Genomic DNA, 25,259 nt, shown 5'->3' with positions numbered 1-25,259 from the left:
TCATTAAATAATTTTTTATTTTTTTGTAAGTTATGAGGAAACAAAATCGGTGGGGGGAGGCACACTTGTATAGGAATGCCCTCACCTGTGAGGATTCTCCAGACTAAAAGAGATCTCTTCAGTCAAATTTCTTGAAGAATCTTCCAACGACCATTTTGGGTTATCTTTCTTGGAATTTCGTTTGTAAAGTATGACTTATCTCCCTTGTTTTTGACAGGAAGTTGTTTACTATTTGTAAACCCTGTCGTTTTGAGATCTGCACGCTTCATTGAAATCCGAAATATCTGCCTATTAGCGATTAATTATAGCGATTATAAAAGTGTTATGCAGAGACTATAAATTAGCGTTTAATCAAAAACTATTTTTACTAAGAGATATAATTTTATATCATTGATTTGTCCAGTTTACGATGGAAATTGTAAGACGAAGGCCATCGTAATATTTTTTTATCTGTGGTGAGAATGTTTATTTACTCTTTTACTCTTTTACTTGTTTCAGTCATTTGACTGCTGCCATGCTGGAGCACCGCCTTTAGTCGAGCAAATCGACCCCAGGACTTATTCTTTGTAAGCCTAGTACTTATTCTATCGGTTACTTTTACCGTACTGCTAAGTTACGGGGACGTAAACACACCAGCATCGGTTGTCAAGCGACGGTGGGGGGACAAACACACATACATATATACGACGGGTTTCTTTCAGTTTCCGTCTTCCAAATACACTCACAAGGCTTTGGTCGGCCCGAGGCTATAGTAGAAGACACTTGCCCGAGGTGTCACGCAGTGGGACAGAGCCCGGGACCATGTGGTTGGTAAGCAAGCTACTTACCACACAGCTACTCCTGCGCCTGTTTTATTTATAAACGCAACATTCTTAGACAACACATAGTCCACTCAAGCAGGTAGTTTGTTACATGTAATTGCTCTGTGTCTATCAATTGTCTTATCAGTCATGGTTTGCGAAGGCCACACACAAACAGCCCTTGTTCCTCTCACTGACGTTAAAAAAGGGCATTAAAGTCAGTTTCTTCCTGTCTGCCCTAACCCTGCCTTTATTCAAATGAACGGCACCGTCATGGTATTAGCTGTCAGAAGTGAAAGTAGAAAAATCTGACAAGGAACGTTACTGCTGGTTTGAGTTGATTCTTTGGCTACTGACAGCTAATACCATGACTGGCCGGAGCGAGCTATCTGTCTGTCTGTCTCTCTCTCTATCTATCTATCTATCACTCGAAAGTTATTGGAACAAATTTGACACCTATAGCCATGCGTTTGAAAACACACAGAGTGGTCCCGAACGCGCAGTCGCGCGTCCGCGCTAGCTAGTCGTGAGTGGTCGATCCTATTATTTTGAAACTTCAAACTTCATTTGTTTTCTATTTTGATAAATTCTCTCTGTTGAAAATTATATTTTTATATTTCAAATAATTTGCAATTTCAGAAAATATATTTTTATATTAAATTTGCGTTTTCTAATTTGATAAATTCTACGGACACAAACAGAGGTGAACGAGTGATAGATAGATAGATAGATATAGAGAGAGATAGTGAGATAGACAGACAGATAGATAGCTCCGGTCAGTCAGTAGCCAAAGAATCAACTCAAACCAGCAGTAACATTCCTTGTCAGTTCTACTTTCAATTCTGACAGCTAATACCATGACAGTGCCAAATGAACAGTACTACAAGTGTTTTGGGTTGGCTTAAAATCATTTTCGAAAGAAATACCAATATTGCATATTGTATTTGTGAATGAGATGATCTACATTCCATTATGACTCGTTCTTTTTATCGTGTTTTTACTTTTGTCAGTTATATTCTTAATGAATAGATTTGGCAGATTGAAGAATAATTTCAAATCTTGCTATTTTAACACACGAATAAGAGAATTGACGAAACATTATTTATCAAACAGAACTCACTCTATCATATTAGAGACAGTTTCTCTCTGATTTTTCCGCCGCATGTGCATAGTGTCCCATAAGGCGAAATTTGTTTACGGCCTTGAACAACCAATCTCAACCAGTCGGCATTCACAGTACAGGTTGTATTCATTCATCCTTTCAAAGGCTGAATACAAATGTATTCTGATGATTTCCTTGAGTCACCCTCTCACCCGTCACGGTAACTCATTTACTACTGAGTGGATTGGAGCAACGTGAAATGAAGTGTTCACAGTGCACAGCCAGTTCAGAAATCGAAACCACCATCGCGCGATCGTGAGTGCAACACCCTAACCACCAGGCCACGTTCCTTCATATATATCAACATATCTCACGGTGGTGCTCCAGCATGACCACAGCCACTTGGCTGAAACCCATAAATAAATAAATATCGCCTTAGCTATCTAATCAGCCTCATTACAATTATACATTGTATTTCTAGTCCAAGACACAAGTATTGTGAAACTATTCAGTGAGCAATTTCGTGAATCCAACTTAGAATTACCATGTCTTAATGTTTAGGTTCATGTTTTTAAGTATTGGCTGTCATTCTCAATTTCGGTTGTTTTTTTTGGGGGGGGGTGCTTATGAGCCCTTGGACTCATAAGGCTGGTTACTCAGTTTAAATGACTGAGATCTCAGCACTTCTACTGAGCAAGACATCTGAGTTCAAGGCCAGCAATTTTAAAGGAAAGGTACAGATTGATTACAACAACCCCAGTATTTAACCAATACTTTATTTTATCAACCTCAGAAGGATAAAAGGTAAAGTTCACCTCAGCAGGATTTGAACTCAAATCGTAAAGACCCAGAAGAACTGCAGCTAACCATTTTGCCCGACAAACTAATGCTTCTGCCAGCTTGCTCCATTGTTTGGTGTATGGCAATACTTAAAAACTATAGGAACCTGCTAATTCTCTCATTGCTGTAGTTTCTACAATTGAAAATATTATTTCTAATGAGCTAAAAATTAAATATTTATTGTCAGGAAATTTCTAATAAAGCTAATTCTTTGTCTGCAAGGATTTTCAAAGTGTTATAAATGAAGTCAAAAATTTCTTACTTCAGGGCTACACCAAGTTCCAGTCTGATATGACGGAGAAGCCATGCCAAACCAGACGAACCTTGTGCCGCCCTCTGGCTCACCAGCTCCGGTCAAATAACCTAACCCATGCCAGCATGGAGTATTCAAGTCATAAAACCATGCAAAAGATGACACGGGAGCTTGATGCAGCCCTGCACCTCTGGTTTCCTGTCAAAGCGTTCATGCCAGCATGGAAAGTAGACATTAAATGATGATGATGATATATATATATATAGATAGATAGAGAGAGAGAGAGAGAGAGAGAATCAGATTTAAATTAGAATATGATGCTGAAATTTCAAACCTACCTTTATGTTCAAAGTATGAAGAATACAGAACAAGTTGAGAGACGGTTTACTCTATGTTATACTTTCACTGTCAAATCTCTAATATCCCAAATGTCTCATTGGACTCCAATTGTAGTCATTTGAACAGAGATGAATGATCAAACATGACCTCTCTGTATAAAATACTCAGCAATAAGTGTCACCCTCCTCTTCTCACTCATTTACCTTCTCCAACTGGCAACAGAGGCAACCATTCTTTTCACGTCTCTGCTTTGATGCTTCAAAGTTATTTCATAACACTTTTTCTCAGTAAGAGTTATTCACCTTGATCTAATTACCTTCAGATTTTGAAACTCTTTCAGGTTTAACAAAATCATCTCTACAATTTCTTCAAGGGAAGGGCTTTTACCAGTTTATAGGCCTCACTTTTCTTTCTTGAACCAAAATTATAGTATATATATGTATATATAATGTGAGCTTTTGGCATGGTTCCTACAGCTGGATGCCCTTCTTAATGCAAAACCACTTTGTAAAGTGTATTGGGTGCTTTTCAATCACCATTGAAGTCATCAACTAACTCCCATGACAAGACCTCCACCCCACTCAACTCATTGAGGTGTTGTACTGAGGCAGGTAACTTCATGCCTGGTGATGAGAAGTTCAAGTGTAACAGAGGCATCAGTTTTCCTACTTTATTTTCATTTCAAATCCAGTGAAAAAATAATTTCAAAAAATCTAGTTCTTACAGAAAATAAGTTTGTTTGTTTTGTTTTTTTTCTATTATTAGCTCTTTTGATAACAACTGCCCTAAAGCCACCCTTCGTTCTATGATACAAATTTTCTGTTTCAAAAGGACCTAAATTCAATCTTCTCATCAAAATCTAATGTTTGGAACAAAATGATAATGACAAAGATATTTGACTAAATTCTTCGTCATTTTCAAAATTAACTGAAGCAAAAGCAATATATTCCAACAGTTATATGTCTAGTGCTGGTGGCATGTAAATGGCACCTGTGCCAGTGGCATGTAAACGCACCCATTACACTCTTGGAGTGGTTGGTGTTAGGAAGAGCATCCAGCTGTAGAAATCATGACAAATCAGAATGGAGTCTGGTGCAGCCTTCCAGCCCTGGTCAAACAGTCCAACCCATGCCAGCATGGACAACAGATGTTAAATGATGATTATGACGATGATGAAGATGTCTATGTGATTGCAAAATATTTGAAAAATTGTTAAAATATCGTTTTGTTAAAGATAACAACTGCATGTGTTGTCAATGTAAATAATGTTTAACTTTTTCTTTATAGATTTTCCAAGCAAATAAATAACAAATGTTTATCAAGCAAGATGACCGTACGACAAACTTCCAGTGAAAGCACTGTTTACAAAAAGACATCAAATGGCAAATTCCACCTGGATGAACTTTTTGTGAACCGTGTTCTTCAGTTTAGTTCACAGTATGGAGCGGCTCAAAGTATGTGTTACATTGCCAATAATTTAGTTGGACCACCTGAAGTTTATCCAAAACATGGAGATTTCACATGCACGTGTGTGTTTGTAAGTTGTTTTTTAAATACATGTTCATTCATTGTCATTTAATGTCTGTTTTCCATGCTGGCATGGGTTGGACGGTTTGACAGGAGTTGGCAGCTGGAGAGCTGCACCAGGCTCCCATTGTGTATTTTGGCACGGTTTCTATGGCTGGATGCCCTTTCTAATACCCACCACTACAGAGTGGACTGGGTGGAACCAGCACTGATACTTTTTACATGGCACCAACAGAGTTTCTGTTTTGTAGAACTAAGCACCAGTGAGGTTGCCAAGTGACTTGCAAGACAGAGACCCCTCAGCTTAGGGAAGTGACTGTGTGCCAGATGAGAGGCTAGGGTATGATACAGGGACAGAGGCAGCTGTCTTATTATACTGGGAGATACTTGACTACCCTCCCTTCTAGGACAAAGAAGAAGAGAAAGGGGAGAGAGAGTTGGAGAGAAACAAAATTTGATTGGAAAGATAAAGAAATGCCAGGACCAAAGTTCATGCCTAATTTTCATAATGACATTAATGCCCCCATTTATTTTTTAAGAATTGTGTGTGTTTAGCAGGACAAAGAGGAGAAATGGAACTCTGTACACGTCTATATGCAAGGGTTAAGATGCTGTAGCAAACCAAGCAGATAAACCTCTTGGTAGATATCTCCACTTGCCCTACAATTTATCTCCATCTTTCTTGTTTCAGCGCACATATGGACCTTGGTGGAAAATGGCCCCTTCAGCCCCTAAAAGCTTTGGAAGATTTTCTACACCTTACCCAAGTGATGATTTTGTTGGTAAGTTGCTTCCAGAATTTTTCATAATTTTGTTAGCTACCAAAGATAACAAAAGCAAAATGGATGTAATGGTAGGATACAGTCCCCCTCCTCCTCCTCATGACCACCACAACTCATCTGCAGCTGAAACAACTTCTGTGATGGTGAGAGAAAATAGGAAAATAGAGAAAATGCCAAGAAACGAAAAATGAAAATGTTGTTCTTGCATTGTCTCCATTCATTTTGCTGCACAACTGAGCAGGATTAGAACCAGAACACGAAAGAGTGGCAGAAGATAACCAGAGTGATTTTGCACTGTGAGAGTGTCTTGAGATAATCACACTTTTATTTTCTGCCAAGGAACAAAGAAATGTTGAAACAGGATTTAATGTCTCTTCTCATCTAGCATGCTGAAAAAGTCTGTCCAAAGAAATATAAATAAATAAATAAATAAATATTTCTTGGGATGTGAACATGGCAGGTGTAGGTGGACTGGTGGGTTGTAGAGCACACAATGGTTAGAATGTGTGTGTGTGTGTGTGCGGGGTAGATGGATAGGTAGATAGATGCATGCACACACACACACACACACACACACATGGCAAGCAAAGAATTCAAAACCAACCATTCTAAGAGTACGGGCATAAAGCCCTCTGCTTAATTTATGTACTCAAATGGATTGAAACATTTTAAGAAAAAGAAGTAACACCATTTAATAATCTTGTTTTTTTCTTTTGTTTTCAGAAATCTTATTTGAAAGGATGGTGTACCCTATTGGATTCAAAGTTTATGAAACATATAACCCTGGGGCAATTGTAAAAGTAATGGCTTGTGATAGGTTAGCCGGTACCTGTGTTGACCAAGGTGATACAAAGTAGGCATCCTTCAATATTTAAACCTGTTCTTTTATCAGTTTTTGATCTTTAACTCAGTGGCAACAATAAGTTGGAGCTGAGATTGTGTTCTACTCTATTTCAAACCAAATTATTATTTCTTTGTCTTTCTTTCCATTCACAAACATTGTAGAGTATCTTGTTCGACAAGATATGAAAGTCATATTTGGTTTTCATTATGGAGAAATATCTTTAAATCATCATCATCACGTCCATTTTCCATGCATGGGTTGGACAGTTTGACCAGAGCTGGCAAGCTGTGGAACTGCACCAGGTTCCTCTCTGATTGGTTTCCACAGCTGGGTGCCCTTCCTAATGCCAACCACTTTACAGTGTGTGCATTGTGCTTTTAACATGGCACTGGCATGAGTGTTTTTTACATGGCACCAGCAGGATTCTTGCAGGCCAATCCTTTTCACCGGGAGGAATGGGGTCTCAACACTTCTGCTGTGGAAGATGGGTCTTCTTGAATACAGCAAGGCACCAGTTATCTCGGTCCTTTGTCATTCCATCTGAAAGGTTCAGCATCCTGAGGTCATCTTTCAGTACCTCATCCCATGTCTTCCTGGATCACCCTCTTCCATGAGTTCCATCCACTATGAGAGCTCAGCATTTCTTTATGGTGCTGTCAGCATCCACCTGACAAACCACATATCACTTACCCAGACCTTCTGTGCAATAAGTTTAAATATAGAAATGCTTATGTATCTGACTAAAAGCAGAATCACACAAATTTGTTATATGAAATCTATTAATAATTGTTTCTAATTGAGGCACAAGGCCAGCAATACCAAGAGGAGAAGGTTATTCAATTACATTGACCCGAGTGCTTGATTAGTACTTTGTTTTATTGACCCTAGTGGGAGGGGGGGGGGGGTTGAAAGGTAAACTTGACTTTGGTAGGCTTTGAACTCAGAATGTAAAGAATAAGAGGAAATATTGCCAAGTATTGTTGCCCATCACTCTAATGAGTCTGTCAATCGAACACCTTCATAATAATAATAATAATATGTTAATAATTAAATATTAATGGTTAATTTTGGTTTTTAATTACTTTTTCAGGTGGAATTGTGTCTGGTCAGGTCCTCCACAGAAATGTTCAGAAAAATGCAGAATTTTTGAGATAAGCTTCAAACCAATTTCCTACCCAACTAAGTAAGTTTTTATTTTTCTCACTTGTCATTGAGAAAACTTGGAGATAAAAACCAGACCATATGTTGGTCATTTTCTCTGCTACCTAGAAATGTATTTCTCTACCATTTAATAATTAACATTTTCTCTTCCTTTCTCTGCAGATGTCCCCTTAATGTTTCACATAGGCCTTCATTTAATTTAGAGACAATGGTGCTTGCTAGAAGTCCAGTCTGGTACATTGTACTTATCCAAAAATTAGACATTTCATGGAAGTGGTTGGTCAGAAATCAAAACGACGAAAATGGGAAATAGAGTAGGGAGACATGATATTGAGAATGAATGAAGGCCGGATGTTAAAGGAAGTGATTCGAGGGAGAGAGAGGTGGGGAGTAACTAGTAGCATGAGGAAGAAGATAGAGTATGTACAGATTCTGCTGCCATATGAATACGGCAGCTGAACGGTGCCATATGGGTCTCCACAAGCACAGTCAATTCTCAATCATGGTCCTTTGTCATCTCCTCTCTGAGCTTTAATCAACTTTCAGTACTTCATCTGATGTCTTCCTGGGTCCCCCCCTTCCATGAGTTCCATCCACTTAAAGCAATCACTGTTTCCTTATACAGCTAAACATCACATGACCATACCAACACAGTCGTCTCTCTTGCACACAACATTTGATTCCTCTTCTGCTCAGCACATTTACACTGACATTATACACACAGCAGAGCATGGTAGATTTGTTTCTTTCAAGCTTTTGCATGTCCTCTACATTCAGGACCCATGTCTCAGTAACATGTGGCATTGCTGTTCATGCACAAACATCATAAAATCTGCTTTTCACTCAAAGAGAGAGAAACCTATCACTACCAACAGAGGAGGTTCAGAGCTCTCTGAACTTTCTTATTCTCTCAACTCTCTGTTTATGATGTATTGAAGCTGGTTCATTTGGTTTTCCATAACCAAAAAAAAATTTCAAAAGTAAAATTAAATTCATTTTAAAAGATAAGCAAAAAAAAAACAATTCATAAAAAAACACAATAGCTGTTTATTTTGTATAAATTATGTAATTTAACAATTCTTTATGTTTCAGTTTATTTCGCATTGAATTCCATCACCAAATGTTACAGTATTATACAGAGATTGATGCCATACAATTGATAGGTTACAAACCAAATCTTGAAAATTATATTGTTTCCCAGATTTCATTTAGTACAGCCATTACTTCACCTGCCGCCATTCAAAGAGATTCTTTCACTGAAATGGATGGAGGTTATTTTAAACTATTACCGGTAAGTATATTTCATGGTATATTTCATGGTATATTTCATGGTATATTTCATGGTATATATTTCATGGTATATATTTCATGGTATATACATCTATAAGGGCAACAAGCTGGCAGAGTTGTTAGCATGCAGGGCAAAATGCTTAGAGGCATTTCATGTGTCTTTACGTTCCGAGTTTAAATTTTGTCAATAATATTATTATTATTATTATTATTATTATTATTATTATTATTATTATTATTATTATTATTATTATTATTATTATTTTTCTATTTGTTTTTCAGCAGGAAATACTATTTTTCTTGTTGAGCTACCTTGATCAAGTTTCTTTATGTTTACTTTCACAAACTTGCAAGTAAGATAACAATTCAACTGTTTATTACTTTATAATAAAATGATATTCCTTTTAGTTCCAGTAAGCAAAACGTATATTGTAACCTATTTTATTCTAGATTTGGTTAAACCTTTACAATGTAATCTATTGTTATTATGAGTCCTTTTTGTAATTTGATTCTAGATATTTCATTTAGAATTGAATGAATATTAGCATATTTATTCGTAACACATCTGGGCAAGTTCAGACGCTAAATATGCTGGTCACTGTAGTGTATGTCTTAGAAGAATGACTTTTCCGTTTTAGACAACACTGTGTTCAACACATTCATCTCAATGGTGCATGGCATTCTGGGAAACCAGTGTTTTGACATGTTCTGTCTCATCAGCCACAATCAGAACTTTGAGGTTAGCCAAAGCTGCTTCTTTATCATTTATTTGTTGATTGAAGCAAACCTGGAATAGAGAGGGCATGTCATTGATGAGGTTGTGAATGATAAATCGAGCTGATTGGTTGATTAACCAAATAATTAATCAAACAATTGATTAGTTAAATGATCCAACCAGTTGACGAATAAAAATAAAAAAAGGGAAATTGAACCAGTGTGTGTGCTTATTATTGGCATGATGACCCTCCCAAGATGCAACAGGAAAAACTGTTAAATACCTAAATACTTATATAATAACTAGTACAACTACTTTTAGTCTTTGTTGAAGAGAATCTACTAATTAATTGCAACTTCGTTTACCTTTATTCTGTTCCAGCTGTTATTAGTTCTACCAGCATCTTTTATCTGGAAATGGTTATTATTAGGTCACCAGCTATTAATTTTTCTTAATTCCTAGAATTTTTCATTCATTTCTCGTTAACCTACACTCACTGAATACCTTTTAAATTTCCAGTCTGCTTCATTAAAATTTTAAAGCTAATTAAAACTGAAGTCAGTTTACATTTTCTTTGTTAGGTATCTTAGAGATAGTACGTATGATGCTTTCCTCTGGACAAAAGTCAACTTAAAGCCATATTGGTACAAGGTAACTTTCCTTTTTTATGTCTTCCATTATTGCTCCACTCAGAAATCCTTCTTCTCTCTCTCTCTCTAATTTATTCCATGCTCTCTGTACTATCTCCGCATACAAACTTGCAATGGAAAACTCTTCTAGGTCACTCGGCCTGCTAAAAATAATAGTCAAATCTTCCTCAGATTGCACCCTACCATCTAGAAAAGAGAGAGGAAAGCATTGGATATGCAATGCCTAAGAAAATGATGGGATGGTCATGGCTGGGTGACCTTTGATCATATGTCTACAACAGCCAGAGCTGACTTACACTAAACTATTACCATAACCTTACCAACTCATCCTTATCAGAAAGTCTAACAAAACCGACACAAATTTTATGGCCACTGGACCTCCTCTTCCTCCTGATTTCATTGACAGTTCTCTGTCCCTATAGAGTACCTAGAGAGGAACCAATAAGGTACCAAGGTACCAGACAATCAGCTGAGAGGTCAGCAGTATGTACCCTGTTACCTGTAATCTATTGTGGTTGTTGGCGCAATGGTTAATAATTTTGTGGGTGTTCACTAAGTCAGTTGCCAGACATTGGAGCTTCAATGCATCCATGCCCAGGGAAGCAAGGCATTCAGGGTACAGTAGATGCCCGATGGAGGGTATTCGTTTGGTTGCATGTCTCTGAACAGTTTCCAGGAGGTCAATGTCCTCAGCAAGATAGGGGTTCCAGACTGGTGATGCAAATTGCAAGTGTGGCCCCTCCATAGACATATACAGCCTTAAATAGATAGCTGGGAGACCGGCTGACAAAGGTCAAAGGTCTTGCTGAGTGATGCCAAGACACCCTCGGCCTTCTGGACAATTGTAGAGATGTGCTTTGTCCCACTTAAATCACTGCTGGCAGTAATGTCCAGATCACGTTCCCAAGGAGACTTTTTGATATTAGTGTTGTGGAGAGAGGATGTGGATGATGGGTTTTTCCTCCCAAAATGCATGTTGAATTTAATTGTCAAACATAGAAACTATATTCCAACAATGACAGTTATACTAACAATTATTTATAGATATTTATAATTTGTGCAAAACTGTAACAGGTGAATTAATAGATATTAAAGTAAAGCAAAATCAATAAAGAAAGTCTGTTTCATTATTTCAGGTGTCTGATAAAACTTTGAATAGTTTGGTTTCAAGATGTAAAAAGTTGAATAAATTAGATGTCTCATGGTGTAATGTAACAGATTTAAGCCTGAAAGGGTAAGTCTTACTATTCCTAGTTTTTCAATGATGTTTTTTTAATCAAAAATATCTCTGGTCAAAGCATCCAGCCTAGAGATTATAAATTTTGCGTCAGTTGATGTCATCAAAGTTTTTTAATTAATTTAACATTTATCCCAGAGACTGCTCGGGAGGTCACAATCATTCTATGTTTACACCTGTTGTGTTAACATAGAATGTTTAAAGCTTACATTATTTCTCTCAAGTTTATCTTATATTTATTGCAATGGATTTAGATTACTGAACTAGAAATTGCACAACTATTTTATTGTACAATTTCTTAATAAAGAAAGCTTCCTCTTCTGCATTCCTAGTATTCTTACTTTAGTTGTTGATTTCCTATCTTTTCTTTAATATTTCTACCTAAGCAACATCAGTTGTTTTACTTATTCAAGCTGGTTGAGAAAAAAATATCATTTTGATAACTTCAACATCATGCTCTGTTTAAGCTATTTCAGTAAATAATTACTACAATAAAACTAATAATAATTATATAAACATCATCATTATCATCATTGTCATTTAATATCCGTTTTCCATGCTGGGATGGGTCAAACGGTTTGACAGGAGCTGGACAGCCAAAGGGCTACACCAGTCTCCAATTGTCCGGTTTGGCATGGTTTCTATTGCTGGATGCCCTTCTTAATGCCAACCACTTTACAGAATGTACTGGGTGATTTTTATGTGGTACCAGCACCAGGGCTTTACAGTGGCACCAGTACGGGTGCTTTTTACATGGCACCATTAAATAAAATTATTATTCATCATACCATTAGAAATATAACCTATTTAATTAACTTTAACATTCCTTGTCCTCTCCTTATTTCCACCCCACGTGGCCCTAGGTCTACTAATTTTCAATTTACATTTGTGATATTTTTTTATTAATCTGTCATTCAAGTACTCACACAATTACAAAATGTATAACGACCTCTTAAGATTAAATGTCATATCTCGAGTGATGGAACATTTTGAACTTGAAATTTTCCTAAACTAATTGCCGTAGTTTGAAGCAGTTCTTCTATTCTTATTTTATTATTGAATGTTTAATGCTGGAAAAAGCATCCAGAGTTTAAAATCTAAATTGCTGGAATTTTCTGCAAATGTAGAGTTTTTAAACAAGTCGTGTCACTTATGCTAGAATTAACACTTATATGGATATAAGACAACTAATAAATCTATTTAAGTTTTGAAAACTGTAATTTTTTTTGTCTTGCAAGGTACTTGGGGACTCTGTCAGTGCTGATGCCACTTAGAAAGCACCAGTGTTGGTGCCACATAAAATGCACCTAGTACACTCTGTAAAGCTGTAAAGTAGTTAGGGTAAAGTTTCTACAGCTGGATGCCCTTCCTAACGCCAACCACTCCGAGAGTGTAGTGGGTGCTTTTATGTGCCACCGGCACGGGAGCCAGTCTGGCAGCACTGGCAACAACCACGCTTGAATGTTGTTTTTCATGTGCCGGTAAGACAACGCTGGCAACAATCATGCTCGAATGGTGCTTTTAACACTCCATTGGCACGAGTGCCAATCAGGTGGTACTGTCATCGGCCACATCAGCGATTTTGATTTGATTTCACTTGCCTCAATAGGTCTTTGCAAGCAAAGTTTATTTATTTCCTAAATTCAACAAAGGAACAATATCTCACAACAAACAGTTGTGGTTGTAACTTTTCAAGTCTCCACTGATTTGTGATCCTTTCAAATTGTAAGCAACAAAATATTTATTTTTAATTAAATATCATTTAATTCAATGATACAATATCAAACATAAATAATTCATTAAATTTGCTTTCTTACAGACTTCTTGTTGCCTCTAACACCAACCTGATATGTTTGCGGTTAGCATGCTGTGATTTTATAACTCTGACCTCTCTGCAAATACTAGTTAAGGCCTGCCGAAATTTGGAAGGTAAGAGTTATTTTGATTTCTACTGTTGAAAGTGATAATTATTATTTATCTAAAATCAGGTAAGAAGTCATAATGTTAAGGTTAAAAGCAAAACAACTGTGGAGATATGCTAATTAACTACAAATTCAAAGTCCTTGAATTCAAATCCATTGCAAACATCACATTTTATATTTGGACAACTTGTTTAATTCTACACATTTCAGTTCATTCAGTTGGTTAAAAGTGATGGTAACTTGAATAGCACCAAATCCATTCAGTTGCTGAAGAACAATTTGATACCAGACTTGGTTGAAGGTGAGATTTTTCGGCATGATGGAGCACCATGCAACACAATGGAGTTTGGCTGATGAAGGTGGTGCCATATAAAAGCACCCAGCACACTCTGTAAAGTGGTTGGCGTTAGGAAGGACATCCAGTCATAGAAACCATACCAAATCAGACTGGAGTTCAGTGTAGCTTGCCAGCCCTGGTCAAACCATCCAACCCATACCAGTATGAACAATGGTCGTTAAATAATGAGGATAATAATGATGATTCTGAATCTATTATTATGACGTGTAACCATATAATCTCAAAAACTTCCCCTATTTTAAATATTCATCTAGCTTGCTGTTTTTCAATTATCTTATTAGGTACATTTACTTGCATGTCTATATATGTATTGTGTGGGTGTGTGGGTGTGTAATGAGAATTTTCTGTGTCTTAAGGTAAACGTAATGTCTTTAGCTGACACTCCCTGTGAGATTTTAGACTGAGGTAATCTCTTGTTATCTTTTCTATAAACAGAAAAAGGTTGATGTGACCTGGTTTTGAACCTGGCTGGAAATTCATTTAAGATTAACATTAATCCACATATAGTAATATTCATACATGATAATTAACATAGCAACAATTAATATATATGTAATGTGTGTGTGTGTGTGTTTTGTGCCCAATTGCTGGTTTGTAGAATGTTCTAATTAATCCTTCAATTGTTTTTCTATTTCTTTACTTATAGAATTAGATTTGCAAAATTGTTCTGGAATCAACTGCAATGAATTTGAGTATATTTGCCGACTTGAGCAACTTGAGAATCTCAACTTATATAGTACGACTGTCACAAGTCCTGCTGTACTCCAAATACTGAAGTAAGCATTAGAAGCATTTGTTCTCAATTCACATTTTGGTGTTTAGAGTGAAGAGACAGTTCCCCCAAAATGTGTTGCAGCGTATTTGTAAAGGGTTTCACCACATCATGCTTAGCATTTAAATGTAAGCTTTGCTTTCTCTTATTCAAGCATAACATTTATTTTATTTATTTTATAAGATAAATGTTATCTTTCAGATTGACCACAACCTGTGTGGTGGGGGAGGGTGCATGTGTGTATGTGTGTGTGTGTGTTGAAGATTATGTGTATGGATGTCGTCATCATCATCATAATCATGATGTGCGTATGTATCCAAGGTTGTGTGTGTAGATGTATGTTTTTTTTTTTTTTTGTTCTTTGAAATCTTCCAATAAAAAGGAGGCTGGGTTCTCCCTAAAAAAGAAAGTTCTCACCTACCATTCGTCTGCATCTTTGTTTCCTTAGTGTCCATCAAGCTCCATCGAAGAGTCCTGTCAAATGAAAAGTTGAGAGGTTTGTTTTTTGTTAAGAACCTTGTTTGCCTGATTAGAAATAGTGTTTGGGGTTACATAACCTGATACAAACTCACCCATTTTGCCTAATGTACAAGCTAAACCTATCAGTTAAATTAAAAATTGATATGAAAAAATGTTTTCAAACTTAAGAGAAAATCTATGCTTCACTGATAAGATCCAATAAGGCCAGAACATGTTTGTTACTGTCCCCATACACTAAAGATCAGATTTTCCCTTAAGCATTAGGATTTGGTTTTTTGAGTCATTTTTAATTCATTGCAATTATTTCCCTTCTTCTTTGTGACTAATGAATAACGATTGAATTTTATTTCATTTTTCTCTAAGATGAAAATTTCCAACTTGCTATGAATTGAAGCTACCATCAATAGCTGACTCCTGGTCATTCCAGCCTCTCACTGTTTCCCCCATTATATTCTTATTTAACAAACTCACGTAATGGCATTTTACATATGTCTTTCATTTTACTCTCACAGCAAGCCAAGAGTATCAATATACTTACCCAACAACATTCTCATCCATATTAACACTATGCCTCTGCAGTTTGGAAAATTTCATGTTTCTTGTCATGTTGTAGAGCATTAATAAATCTATTCCTTTCAGCTCCCCTCCCGTTTAGATATACCTAATGTATTACTTCTTCATCATCATCATCACATCCTTGTATGGGTTGGACAGGTCCTCCCTAACAAACTCTCTCACTTGTTACATTCTTTTCTCATCTCCTTTGTGACATTCAACAACTCAACGTTGGCTTTCACCACTTCTGCTTATGCCTTCTCTTGTCTTCCCCTTTCACAATATTCTTTTGCTTGGATTTCTTATAAGCATTCCATGTCTTCTATGCCAATGCAGTCTTTCCTTGCATCTGATTCTTCAGTCAAAGACAGATTCCTTTGCTCCATGCAAAACTATTCACTCTGTGAACTTTTCCATCCTGTTCTTATTCTGAATCCTATGCTTTCTGATTATATTCCTCTCTGAATGGTTTGGTCTCCTTGGGACCTGAAGCTATCAACTGTATTGGAAAGAAGTATTTTTCAGGTACTTATTCTATCAGTGCCTTTTGCCAAACTGCTAAGTTACGGGGATATAAAAACATCAACAGTGGCTGTCAGAGGGCTCTCTCTCACACGCACACACACCAAATCCACTCCAAGGCCTTGGTCAGCCTTGTATGGTAGAATACACTTGACCAAGGTTCCATGCAGCAGGACTGAACCTAGAACCATGTGGTTGGGAAGCAAGCTTCTTCCCACACACCCATGCCTGCTAAATACCCTTCTGTCTCTTCCACACAAATCTTGATGTCATTCCTTCATATCCACATTCCTCTGCTTCTTCCATGCATACAGCTGAGCCATTACAACTCAATCCATTCTTTTATTCTAACATAAAACCATGGCATACACTAAACGAGGCTGTCTTTTAGAAACCCTCAGTTTTCTTCTCATAACTTTCCATTTGTTTCTCCTCTGCCACTGGAGACCATTATCATGCTGCCTGAAAATTTCTCTCTACAGAAAGATCTTTTCAGTTCTTTCCAGTCTTTATTCTATTTTTTTTTTGTGTTTGTTTCCCAAGTCTTTCTTGCCCTTGACCTAAATTTGTTAACTACATTACAGTAATTTTCTATGAAGTACAAAGTCAATCTCATTTATATACCTACCTAAGTGGTTTGTAACCATTGACTGGATTGTGTGTGCATGTGTTACAAATGGTAAATCATTTGTATTGTAAAGCTCCTTCAGTTTTCATTGATTTTATCCTGGCTATAGCTTCCACACACATCACTCTTCCTGTCCTGCTGTTTCTCAGTGTGACCATTACAATTATCAGCTGTGATGACCATAATGCTGTCATTGATTTTTTTTTTTTTTCTTTTTTATAGCTTACTCTAGTACTTGTGTAATCAACCATCTATCCCTGTGGAAAATAAGCAGATATTTTAAAGCCTCTCACATTTGCTAGTAGAGTCTGCGTTAATTATCCTATTATTTATTATTGCAACTTCAGTTCCCCCATACATATATAGTTTTTGATCTCTTAAAAAAAAAAGCAGTTAGAAGAAAATCTTGTCTCTGCTACTCAACTCTTTGAACCTGTATTTCTTAATGTCGTTATTTCTCCCTCACAAAAGGCGGAGAGAGGCTGGCAAAATCATTAACATGCCGGGCAAAACACTTAGCAGCATTATGTCCGTCATTGCGTTTTGAGTTCAAATTCCACTGAGGTCTACTTTGCTTCTCATACTTTCAGGATCAATAAAATAAGTACCAGTTGATTATTGGGGGTTGATGTAATCAAACACCCCCATCCCCACCTCCCTGAACTTGCTGACCTTGTGCCAAAATGTCTCCTTTGCAATTTCAGGGGCTGTTTGAAGCTGAGAGTGCTGAACTTGGGTAGCTGTTTCATGGTTGAAAACTATGACAAAGTTGCTGAATATATCGCAAAATATTCAAGGTACCGTAGTGTTTGTGCTGGGATTATTCAGTGTTTATCTCTGTTTGTATATATATCCCCAGCATGTTGTTTGGGGCTGGTCTGATTTCGATTTGAGTGGATATTCATAATTAATAAATTAGGATGTTGTGTAATTATTGCAGATGTGTCTGAATGTGGAGGAGGTTTTGAAAAAAGGGGGTTAGTTGTAAGAAAGGTGTTTAGTTGTAAAAAAAAAAAAGATATGATATGAAAATGGAATGAATTTAGAAGTAGATGTTTCCAACTCAAATAGTTGATGTCTAAATAATAATGAGACCATACAGCTTAGTTCCTTTTGTTTGCTTTCAATTGGAAGATCATAAATTAATGTTGACATTTAATGACAGTATAATTTTGTTCAGTAGTACGGAGGAGCAACGATACAATGTATTATTATTTAGGCCTCTTCTCAGCCATCATTATCAGACATCCATTTTCCATACTGGCATGGGGTGGACAGTTTGATAGGATCCAATAAACTACAGAGCTGAATCAGGTGCTGTTGTCAGCTGTGGCATGGTTTGTATGGGTAGGTGCACTTCCTAATGCCAACCACTTTACAAGGTGTACTGGGTGCTTTTTACATGATGCCAGGTTGTCAAATAGAGAAAAGAACAGGAAAAAGGAAAAAGCCTCCCTGACTTCTCCCCTATCTGAGAGAGGGGAGATGGTTTTATGCCAGGAGTTGAAGGCTTAAAGTATGATAAAGGGACACGCATGGGTGTCCCTTTATCATACTTACTGTAGAGGAGATTCATGGCTTCCTTACATTATATGAGAATAAAAGAAAGCAAGATAAAGAGGGTGGTGATGGGGTGCCAGAGCATACTGTCAAGGCAGAAGGTGGGTATAAGGGAGATTATAGACTGTGGGTGAGTGGGGAAAGGAAAGGGTGGCTAACTTCATAGGTGTGTGACAGGTGGTTAGAGATTACCTGCTATACTAAGTATACTATAGACGTATACTAAATGTGTTATACTATTATCTGAGAATAAATCATTCTGCCACGTGATAAACAATCTTAGATTAGTGTTAATATATTTGATGTAAGATGCATTTGACTAGAAATAATTATCTAGTAAAAACAAAATTCTATATTATTCAATTAATAACAAATTAAGGATAAACTTAACTCTAAGATTATTGTATTTCTTCTTATTTCCTTCTTTTCATTTCTTTTATTCCAGATGCATTGAATGTTTAGACTTTTGGCGAGCACGTTCCCTCAGTAGTAATGGACTCTTTGCTATAATTAATAACAACAATATGTCTCTTCAGGAATTAGATCTTGGATGGGTGTAAGTTTTTCTGTCCTTCTTTCGTTTGTTAATGATGTTTCACTTTTATCTCTTTTATTCATTGTCATATCACCGAAAACAAGGAAGTTGAGAATTCTTTTCCTTTCTCAGTCTTTGGCCTGCGGTCATACTGGAGCACTGCCTTAAAATGTTGAGTTGAGCAAAATGACACGGTTTGGGCTCCCTGTAGACATGCAGTAATTTATGGCACCTGTGGAATCATAGTTGTTGCTGTGGCTGGTTTCATGTAAATGACATTCATGCTGGCGGCATGTAAAAAGCACCCACTGCTCTCTTGGAGTGGTTGGTATTAGGAAGGGCGTCCAGCCATGGAAACCATATCAATTCTGACTGGAACCTGGTGCAGCCCTCTGGCTTACCAATTCCAGTCAAACTGTCTAACCCATGCCAGCATGGAAAGCAGACGTTAAATGATGGCTAGGGAACACTTCTCTATGGATACACTGCCATTTCACATGCTAATTCAATGAATTGGTTGACCAGTTGATAGAACAACACAACTGTGAAATCTTGTTTGTTGGTTCGAGGATCAAATTTCATGCAAGGTTTCATGTCTTTCCTCTCACTTGAATTGAAAAATAAGTCGCAGTAATAATATGGGGTAGTTGGCCCAATCGCCAGATACTTCCCTTCCTTCACATAACAATTTTGATTGGAATTAATTAAAAGAAATCATTATTGTAAATGTATGGACTTTAATTGTCAATAATGTATTTATTCCAGTCGTTCCTTGCTGTCTGAATCTGGTTGTTTTATAGAATTAGTCCGAAAATGTCCAAATCTCAAAAAACTATTTTTAACAGCCAACAGGTATGTATCAGTATTATTATTCTTGCAGGTGAGTAACAAATTTCTTCACAAACTTCAAGGGTGCCACAATTAAATACACCTGATCATCATCATCATCATCATCGTTTAACGTCCGCTTTCCATGCTAGCATGGGTTGGACGATTTGACTGAGGACTGGTGAAACCGGATGGCAACACCAGGCTCCAGTCTGATTTGGCAGAGTTTCTACAGCTGGATGCCCTTCCTAACGCCAACCACTCAGAGAGTGTAGTGGGTGCTTTTACGTGTCACCCGCACGAAAACGGCCACGCTCGAAATGGTGTCTTTTATGTGCCACCCGCACAAGCCAGTCCAGGGGCACTGGCAACGATCTCGCTCGAAAATCCTACAGGAGCCAGTCAGGCGGTACTGGCAACGGCCACGCTCAAAATGGTGCATCTCATGTGCCACCCGCACAAGAACCAGTCCAGGGGCACTGGCAACGATCTTACTTGGCTTGCCGGGTCTTCTCACGCACAGCCCATTTCCAAAGGTCTCGGTCCGTAGTCATCGCCTCGGTGAGGCCCAATGTATGAAGGTCTTGCCTCACCACCTCAGCCCAGGTCTTCCTGGGCCTACCTCTTCTACGGGTTCCCTCAACTGTTAGGGTGTGGCACTTTTTCACGCAGCTATCCTCCTCCATTCTCACCACATGTCCATACCAGCGCAATCGTCTCTCTTGCACGCCACAACTGATGCTTCTAATGTTCAGCTTTTCTCTCAAGATACTTACACTCTGACGGGTATTCACATTGACATTACACATCCAACGGAGCATACTGGCTTCATTCCTTGCGAGCTTACGTATGTCCTCAGCAGTTACAGCCCATGTTTCACTGCCATGTAGCATGGTTGTTCGTACGCATGCGTCATACAGTCTGCCTTTTACTCTGAGTGAGAGTCCCTTTGTCGCCAGCAGGGGTAAGAGCTCTCTAAACTTTGCCCAGGCTATTCTTATTCTAGCAGCTACACTTTCAGCGCACCCACCCCCACTACTAACTTGGTCGCCCAGATAGCGGAAGCTATCGACTACCTCTAGTTTTTCACCCTGGAATGAGATAGAAGTTGTTTCCTGTTTGTTTGCAGTCTTTATTGCACCTGAACATCTGCCACAAACAAAAACTAACTTGCTAGTTAACCTGCCTTTGATGTTGCTGCACCTCTTATGTGTCCATAGCTTGCACCGGGTACATCTTATAGAGTTACTACCTACTCCTTTTCTACATACTGAGCAGGGCCATCTACCTGAAGGGGTTTGTGTTTTATCTACCTTCCTACTTATTAGGATTTTGGTTTTAGCTAGGTTGACTCTAAGGCCCTTCAATTCTAGACCTTGCTTCCACACCTGAAACTTCTCCTCTAGTTCTGATAGTGACTCCGCAATTAGGGCAAGGTCATCAGCATAGAGGAGCTCCCAGGGGCAACCTGTCTTGAACTCCTCTGTGATTGCCTGGAGGACTATGGTAAATAATAGGGGGCTGAGGACGGAACCTTGGTGGACCCCTACCTCTACCCGGAATTCATTGCTGTACTCATTTCCAACCCTCACCTTACTGGCCGCATCTCTGTACATGGCTCGCACAGCTCTCACTAGCCATTCTTCTATCCCAAGTTTCCTCATTGACCACCAGATAAGGGATCGGGGGACCCTGTCAAAGGCTTTCTCCATGTCAACGAAAGCCAGGTACAGAGGTTTATCCTTGGCTAGGTATTTCTCTTGCAACTGTCTCACTAGAAATAAGGCATCAGTAGTGCTTTTACCTGGCACGAACCCAAACTGCATCTCATCTAAATTGATTCGCTCCCTAATTAGTTGGGCTATGACCCTCTCTGTAACTTTCATAACCTGATCTAACAGCTTGATGCCTCTGTAATTATTTGTATCTAAAGCGTCCCCTTTACCTTTGTAGCAGTTGACTATGATGCTGCTACACCAGTCATAGGGTATGACTCCTTCGTGTATCACCTGGTTCGTAATACGGGTGACTAGGCTATAGCCAACACTGCCAGATATTTTGAGCATCTCTGCAGTGATTCCTGATGGGCCGGGGGCTTTCCCGGTCTTCATACTCTTAATTGCTTTATCTACCCTGGTACTATCAACTCGGATAGCTGGTCCCTCTATTGGGTCGACATAAGGCAGGCTCTCTTTCTCCCATTCATTCTCTTTATTAAGCAATCTATCGTAGTGGCATCTCCAGACCTCTTTCTTTGCATCCTCATTTAATGCAAGCGTACCATCATCCATGCGAACACATTTCTCTCCTACAACATCACTATTCTCTCTCCTACACTGTCTTGCAACCCGAAATACCTCGAGTCTTTGGTCCTCACGGCGCAGAACATTGGCAAATCTTTCCTTATCTGCTTCCCCTCTGGCTAAATAAACCTGTCGCCTAGCCTCCCTTCTGGCACATTGGTACAATTCCCTGCTACCACCGTTCTTCCAGTCCTTCCAAGCTTGTTTCTTTTGTCTAATAGCCCTGTCTACCTCCTTGTTCCACCACCACGTTACTCTGGGTTGGGAGGGGACCTTACACCACCCACAAATCTGGTCGGTGGCTTTCAACAGATTGTCCCGCAGAAATCTCCAATTGTCTTCCACGTTGTATGATGCTATATCCCCTTCTATTTCGTTAAATGCTTCAAGTAACTTGTCTCTAAGTCTCTGTCCGTTTGCAGGGTCTTTAAGCTTCCACACCCTTCTTCTCCAAGCCTGTCTAATTCTGGGCACCCATTTTGCCTTGATCCCAAAGTCGCTAACTACTAATCTATGTTGTGGGGTACATAGATGCCCGTCATAAAGTGTTTGGTGAATAACTGGAGAAATTGTACGCCCAGGAGGACCCTTTAAGCTTATTGAGGATCTGACAACTTTTCTAGAACTGGTACCACATTAAAATGCACCTTCGGTATTCTGTATAGTTGGTATTAGCACAGGCAGTCATAGAAACTATTCCCTAAATGAAACATGGTTGAGATATGATCTTTAACTTGGGTGGGAAGATAGTAAATCTAAACAAGAACTAACTCAGGCCATGATGAATCATTCACCCGACACCAACATGGGAAGCAGACATGAAATGATGATGGTGGGGGGCGAGAGTAGAGATTCTTCAATGAGTCTGCCTCTGTTGTGCTTATTATTATGTGTTTATTTGCCTATCGTTTCTGTCTCTCCTTAGGACTGTGTGTAATGAAGATTTGATAAATTTTGCTGAATATGGATGTAATTTGGAGCAGTTGGACATCCTTGGTATTTGGGAAGTGTCTGAAGACTGTGTATATAGGTCAGTTCTTTTTTGACCATTCCTTGTGATCCTACAATCACTGGTATTGTAACAAACTTGAGATGCCACATTTTTTCCAATTTCAATGAAACTACTACTACTACTACTACTATTGTTATCATTATTATTATTATTATATTTTATTTAGGATCCTACAGAACTGCCACAAACTACGTTTCTTGGATGTTTCCTTCTGTGATGATATCAAAGAATCTTCTGTGAACTTTTGGCGCCAGGCATTCCCTCATGTTTCAATCAAAAAAAGTTATTCAACCAATCATTAGATCTACATATTCTACAATTGTTATCTTTTATTAAATAAAGAAAATTCATCTGCCATGACTTGGACCACCATCCGGGAAAAGAAAATGCTTTGACAGGTTTTTTTTTTTTTTGCTTTGAGAAAATTTCTTGAAGAATCCTTTCGATATTTTCCTATGTTCAGTGTGGTAGTGAAGACTTGTTCTATAATCCATTATAACCATTAGAATCATCTTCAAGCAATATGTGTAGGAAATGTCAATCTAGAAAATACTTTTATTGACAAGAGGAATTGAACACAGCATTGCACACAAGCCAAATATTCTTCAATTTTCCATTTCTGTAACTAGCATAAAGTTTTGAAATACACCTACCCTGTGTAGGTGCCTATTTATAGAGGTTGAGCTGTTGAGAATTTCTCTCTGTTTCAACCATTTCTACAGAGCAGCAAAATTGTAACAGAATATGAACTACTGACATCTACGGCTGGTGGTTTGGCAGTTTATCAAGTCAGTTGTGTGTGTGTGTGGATATGGGAAGGAGGCAGGGAGGGAAAGAGGGAGATGTGTGAGTGGGTGTATGGGGAAGAGAGTGAAGGTGAGGGGAGACCGAGATGAAGGGGGTAGAGTCTTTTAAACTACTCTTTCTCTGGCAACTATCCTCTCATCATGCTTTTAATCATTATGGGTTTGTTTAAGCGCAATGATCTTCATCTTTGCACCATAACAACTACCTTTTGTATTTATGTATAGCCCATAACTTGGTTCTGAAAGGGAATGAATAGAACGTGTGTGTGTGTGCTACACATTATTATTATTATTATTATTGTTATTATTATTATTTGAATCTGTCATTAGATCCAAGCCATGGTTTCTTTTTACTATTCAAATAGATATCTACTGACTTCAGTGGGTGCAAACCCTTTGCATAGAGAGAGAGAGCTATTCAGATTAATATTACTTCTGTTGGCATAAAGCCATATGAGTCTAATATTATAATTAGATAAATATGGCTTTACACACTTACCTTCAAATGTATAGTCATCATCATGGGGTGTTAAATCTGTAGTTTTTGACTGGATCCAGTAGCCTTAGAACTTGTTGCTTTTACCAAATCAACTCCAGTCAGTGGTACCAAAACAACAACTTTGCCAATATTAACACACAAACATTAACAAGTTAAAATTCACTCTCTTCGAGACACACGTCCAATAATGAATCTAGCATTGACCTCCCGGCAGCTGTTTAAGTGTCGATGCCTCTTCAGAATGTTATTGTTCTTGACATTCAATATTTTGTCATCAAGTCCAAGGAAGCAGAGAGTGAGCTTTAAGATAACTTTCAACCTACCACAGCAGCTTGCATTAGAGATTTAGATTGCTTTAAGTTGGAAATACATTGGAATATGTATACAAAAGAAAGTATATCTAGAGTTTTTCTCCTCCAGAGAAAGTTCCATGATGGCTTCTTTGATTTCACCAAATATCTCTCAACCTAAGCTTCTTGATTTTTCCTCAATGGTAAATCTTCATTCACTAATTTCTCAATTCACCCATTTGATGTCCGTTTTTCCATGCTGGCATGGGTTGGACAGTTTCACAAGAAGCTGGCAAGCTGAAGAGCTACACCAGGCTCCAATCTTCTGTACTGGAATGGTCTCTATGGCTGGAGACCCCCTTCTTAATGCCAACCACTTTACAGAGTGAGGACTGGGTGCTTCTTATGAGGCACCAGCACAGGTGCTTTTTTTGGTGAATATAAATAACCACCAATAATATACTTGGTTCAATTAAATCTCTTTATTCCCTACCAAAAATAACCTTGTGCCTTTATTAAGAATAACAATAATTTTTCATAAAAAGACAGAAGACTTTTTTTTTTTTTCATTATTGTTTTCAAATCTAACCAGAAGCATTTTAACATTTCTTAAGAACTGTTCCTAATAAAACGTTTGTGACAAAATGGC

At 38.0% G+C, this 25,259-nt stretch overlaps 1 protein-coding gene across 2 annotated transcripts; it reads left to right on the top strand.

The window, feature by feature from the left end:
- Window positions 1-215: 215 nt before the first annotated feature.
- On the top strand, window positions 216-25,259 carry LOC106871283 (F-box/LRR-repeat protein 4). Of its 2 annotated transcripts, none has more exons than XM_014917650.3 (16): window positions 216-455; window positions 4,622-4,871; window positions 5,553-5,643; window positions 6,367-6,496; window positions 7,578-7,670; window positions 8,741-8,939; window positions 9,221-9,291; window positions 10,235-10,304; window positions 11,440-11,537; window positions 13,360-13,469; window positions 14,467-14,596; window positions 17,482-17,574; window positions 18,783-18,893; window positions 19,638-19,724; window positions 22,929-23,033; window positions 23,182-25,259. In XM_014917650.3, the coding sequence occupies exons 2-16, from the start codon at window positions 4,662-4,664 to the stop codon at window positions 23,315-23,317; spliced, it is 1,734 nt and encodes a 577-aa protein (XP_014773136.1). In that variant the 5' UTR covers window positions 216-455; window positions 4,622-4,661; the 3' UTR covers window positions 23,318-25,259. The 2 variants fall into 2 exon arrangements, with proteins under 2 accessions (XP_014773136.1, XP_014773145.1); XM_014917659.3 differs by lacking the exon at window positions 216-455 and adding an exon at window positions 2,571-2,706.

Source organism: Octopus bimaculoides, chromosome 9 (assembly GCF_046866305.1).
Source record: "Octopus bimaculoides isolate indiv1 chromosome 9, ASM4686630v1, whole genome shotgun sequence".
Lineage (NCBI taxonomy): Eukaryota > Metazoa > Mollusca > Cephalopoda > Octopoda > Octopodidae > Octopus > Octopus bimaculoides.
This window is presented reverse-complemented; position numbering and strand designations above follow the sequence as displayed.